The sequence below is a fragment of the Gracilinanus agilis genome, chromosome 4 (assembly GCF_016433145.1).
Source record: "Gracilinanus agilis isolate LMUSP501 chromosome 4, AgileGrace, whole genome shotgun sequence".
Classification (NCBI taxonomy): Eukaryota; Metazoa; Chordata; class Mammalia; order Didelphimorphia; family Didelphidae; genus Gracilinanus; species Gracilinanus agilis.
In genome coordinates, this window is record NC_058133.1 from 62,357,430 (window position 1) to 62,362,544 (window position 5,115).

Sequence of the window (5,115 nt, forward strand, 5' to 3'; positions counted from 1 at the left end):
TTAAACATATAATGCAATTTGCAAACCTTTAGGCACTATATAAAATTTAGCTATTATTATTATGTAATAGGGATACAAATATGAAAGTTCCTGTACTCAAGGAGCTTATATCCTTACTGACTAAAAAAATAAGCTCAATCAAGCCCACCATTAATCTCCATGTGAACTGGATTTCTGAGGCTTCTCTCTCTCAATGGCTTAATAGAAGGCACACAGGATGATGGTAGATTTCTTTGGTTTTTGCCTTGCATCCATCCTTCTTCTGGAACCTTTGGGAACAGCAAAGAGAGACGAACAGCACAGGGGTGGGGGGAGCAGTGGCTCCCTGGCAAAAAAAAAGAGGAAAGGCCATTGGAGAAAGTGGAGGGAAGATGTTAAAAAGAAAGTATTAAATTGGACAAAAGAATGATTTAAATAAAATTGGAAAGCTTGAGAAAAGAAGAGAAAAAAAGACGCTGACTAGTTATAAATATATATAGTGGATTTAAAATTTTTATTTAGTTTGTTTATTCTATTTATGGTCTTTATCATTGTGCCAAGTGATAGGGACTGGAGGTGTCATGGAGTGGAGGAGGGAAGAAGTGTAGAATGTTTCCCATATCTACTGCCTTTCTTTTATCAAAGAAACCTACCATCTATAGGGAGAGGATCCTGTACCCAAGGCCAGTGTTTCCCAACCACAGCCTGGAACACAAACATGCAGACAAGGAAAAAGTTTCCCAAGGATCTCCTTAGTGGGTAGCTGCCTTAGGAATCTCTCCTTGTTATGTCCCCTTCCATGTCCTGTTGAATATTTCCACCTTTCCTTCCACTTTCCTAATTCAGAACCTCATTGGAATGACCTCAAGCAGTGGTGGTAGTGAGAACTACCTGGCTTATCACTCCAGAATTCCTAACTGATCACTGTTGTCAAGCATTTCTCTTCCCTACACATTATCGTGATTTACTGTATCTTTTTTTCCTGTCCTCTTCCATTTGTCCTTCCAACATAAATATACACCATTTTCATTACCACATGCCACCCTCTTCACTTTCCCCTAAAGAAAGGAAATTGTTTTAGCCAATTAAAATCTCCTTCTTGCCAAAGCTCTGAGCTTCCCTCGATTTCCTTTCCACCACCATCACTACCATATCATACAATTCAAATGTCCCTTATGTGGTGCTACATGGCAAGAAAAAATTTCTGGTTAGGATAGAGTGAGGAAACAATGTTTGATTCAAATAGACAACAATTGGATATACACTTCATCTTCTTCCACCTAGATCCCTCTGCCCTTACTTTCAGCTTATGATATACTTCTTAATATTTATTTCTGGCTGACAATGATACATCTATGACATGTCTTCCACAAAACTAGATTCTCTTATAGCATATTGAACAGGTGAAATGCATACATGACATAATACAAGAAGCCACTGACAGACATAAGATGGTTTCTAACCAAAGCATCAACAATGAGAAAGAAGATTTAATGAAACCTATGGGTTTAATTAGAATGATGGTAGTAGGCAGAAAGGTCAAATGGACTGCAGTCAATAACTCATGGAGGGAAAGATAGAAGATCAGGTCCTTCAGTAGGAGCTCATGCTGATCTGTTGATGAATAACAATGCCTTTTAGCCCTCTCCCCAGTCTCCTGACTCTCCCACCAACTTTGGTATGTGACATTCTAAACATTTGCAAATTCACAGTCATAGTCTGTCATCCGACACATTATGAACTTCCACTGACGATCCCTGTGGGAAGAGAGAAAAGGACAGAAGGGTGATGTCAAAAACATGGTAGTCTGCTATACAAATAGAGCAAATGAAAGGAAAACAAATTCCTCAGTAGCCAATGCATGACTAACCTACTGAACAAAGAAAGGATAGTTTGGAGGGGCTATGAAAAGCAGTTAATAATAGCTTACTTTTACTTGACAACTTGGGAGTATTTTTGAAATTTACAGATATCCTTTGAGGTAGATAGTGCAAGTCTTTTCTTATATTCCACAGTGGGAATCTGAGGCTCATGGAAGCTGAGCCATGACTTCCCTAAGCATATACATACTAAATTGAAGAGCAAAATTTGTCCAAAATCTATGGATTATGGCTTTAAAGTACCCAGTTTAAGAGTCCTTGACATCCAGGGACCTAAAGGACTGAAAATCACTGCTTGGGAACATGGTGATTTTGGACCTTATTTAGCCCTCTTTGGGTTGAGTTTGGATAAGTAAGGATCTCAGTTTTCAGTCATGCATAGCTACCACCATTGACCAATTCAACATATGAACTAAAAAAGTCTCCCTAGATTAAGTGGGATAAAAGCTTGGAAAGGAAGGCATTTAATCCATTTAAAAAATATCAGGACCCTCAATACATTGACAATTTCAGTTAAAGAACCCTATATTAGTAGAGGTAAATGGAACAGTATATGAGAATCATGAAATGGGGAAAAGAAATTTAATAGAACCCCAAAACAGTGGATGGTATGTGTAGAGGTAGGAGTTCTCAGAGCATGGGTCAACTGAAACATTTGCTTCATCCCTGATACTGCTCCTTTCTTCAGTTCACCTATATCTTTCTTCCCTAGATGGGACTCCTGAGCCTGACTCCTGAAAGGTCCTCCCATCATGCTATGAATGGAAAAATGGCTGGTATCACTATCAGTATCTCTGCAGTCCTTGCATAAACCATACCAATGACCCACAGTGGTCCTCCTCATTCTAACCTCTGCTCCAAGGTTACCTGTTTAGAACAATTTGGAGACCAGGCAAAAGTTTTCGAGAGCCTGGGTGGCCAACTACTTTTGACTGGCCATGGCTCTTGCAAGTGTCAATACAATGGATGACTTGTTTCTGGTTGGAGATTAACCAGTTGGTGGTATGTACATTTATCAGGCATGGTTGTGTTAGGACAGTGGGTATCTGGGATACCAAAAGTCATAAACAAATAAGGACCCAAATCAGGGCATTCACCTACTGCTTCAAGAGGCTGTTAATTTGTGTTGGGCAATGTTCAGAGGCAGTCTTGAAAGGCATTCCGGGGGCTCTGTTCCCGGTGCCTCTCTAAAGGAAAACAACAAAGCAGTTTTCTTTTAGAGGGGAAGAATATGCCAAGTGTACTACATTTAGTGCACATTTCTCAACCTGGAGTCTCTGGAATGTTGCAGTAGGCGACAGGGAAGAAAATGGCAGAATTCCAAATCAGGATTGCTGGATGGAACAGCAGACCTTGAGGTATGGGTGAGCTCCACTATAAGCAATGTCATCTCGTCTCACTTATTCAGCACTTGCTGAATAAGTGAACTTTACTCCTTTAAGTGACAAAACATTTTTCTTTAATCATTTACAATGGAATTCTCTCTGAAATATAATTATACACTCTCCTGCTTTATTAAACTAAAACAAACTTAACTTTTTCCATTGTGAACATAGGACACTGGATTTGGTGATTAAACCCTCCTTGCTGTTCCCCCCCAAGATAATCAGTATTTGTAATAGCTGTCCCCCATGCCAGGAATTTTCTCCATCTCCATCTTCCATCATGTCTTAATCAAAATGCCACTGCCTTCCAAAAGCTTTTCCCAATCTTCTTTAATACGAATGCTTTCCCTTTGAATTTATTTCCAATTTAACTTCTAGGTATTTAAAAAAAAACTCTTATCCTTTGTCTCAGAATCCATCTGAAGGCAGAAGAATGGTAAAGGCAAAGCAATTGGGGCTAAATGACTTACCCAAGGTCACACAACTAAGGAGTTTCTGAGGCCAAATTTGAAGTCAGGACCTCCCATCTCCAGGTCTAGCTCTCTAACCACAGGGCAACTTCGCTGCCCTTACCTTGTATTTGTCTTCTTTGCATATGGTTGTTTGCATGGTGTCTTCCCCTTCCCCATTAGACTGCAGATTTCTTGGGGGTAGAGACTGTTTTTACATTTCTTTGTATCCCCAGTACTTGGCACAGTGCCTGACATATGACAGGCACTTAATAATGCTTGGTGACTTGACTCCCAGACCTAAAACTGAAAGGAATTTTAAAGGTCATCTAGCCCTAGCCCTCATTTGCAAACAAGGAAACTGAGTTTCACTGAAGCTTGGTAGCTTTCTCAAGGACTCACAGGTAGTAACCTGTAGAGTCAAGATCTGAACTCTCTAGTGTTCTGATTTCAGATCCACTCTTCTGTCCAATGGGCCACACCAATTACTGCCTTGTGCAATAATGCTCTAGGGGGCTTTTGAAGTATATGAAACTAGGGTCTCCTTTACCAAATGGTTCTAGTTGGCAATCCATGTCTTTAGCTTTTGGATCTGCTTTTTAATAATATTTTTATTTCTACCTTGTAATCAGGTTATTAACTTCCATATCTGAATGCCTGCCTCTGGCAATATACCCATGGCCTTTGAAGCTGCTATGGGCTAGGAAAATAGATAACTGAACTTCTTAGGACTGTGTTTAGAAGAAGAGTGAAGAGGTTTTAAGTAAGTGGTCTCTCATGGGGGAAGTATATCTTCTTTAATGCAAAGATTTTGTGCCATAGTTTTGGTGACTTCAGGCAGAGCATGGTTAAGGTCCACTTTCCTAACATTCCCTCCCCAAATGGGAAAAGTGGTAAAGATGGGAGGAAGGTCATGATAATGTTCACTTGTTATAAGACTTTGAGAATCACTACTCATATTGTTTATACACAAACGCACACAATCTGATATATTTACATCTATATATATGATATAAATCTGATGCCCAGTTCTACAGCTGGCCTGACCTGGATAGTTAAATAGAATAACTTGCTTCTTTTTTGCCTGAGTTGCTCCATTTGTACAAATGTTACTCTGTAGATCTCCTACCAGGTGGGACACTAAAATGAGGGTGACTGTATATTGACATATTCATATGTCCCTTTCCTGCTTCCCCGTTCTTCATCCAAAATGAAGATTGACTTACCTTTCCACTGCTGAGAAAGTGGTTGTCGCACCCCGTATGTAGTATTCATAATTGTAGGATATCATGTCCATCTCTTCACCATAGTGGCCTGGGTATTCTGTTGTCAGCCTTGTGAGGGAAAAGGAAGAGAGGAGAGGAGAGGAGAGGAGAGGAGAGGAGAGGAGAGGAGAGGAGAGGAGAGGAGAGGAGAGGAGAG

At 40.1% G+C, this 5,115-nt stretch overlaps 1 protein-coding gene across 1 annotated transcript in view; it reads right to left on the minus strand.

Moving 5' to 3' along the window:
- The window catches only part of DPT (dermatopontin), a 40,854-nt gene continuing 35,739 nt past the window's right edge, over window positions 1-5,115 (minus strand). The window contains exons 3-4 of the mRNA XM_044672381.1: window positions 4,920-5,027; window positions 1-1,736 (exon numbers count right to left, since the gene is read on the minus strand). Of these exons, the coding sequence (XP_044528316.1) occupies window positions 1,670-1,736; window positions 4,920-5,027 (175 nt within the window). The 3' untranslated portion in view covers window positions 1-1,669. The remainder of the gene's footprint in view (window positions 1,737-4,919; window positions 5,028-5,115) is intronic.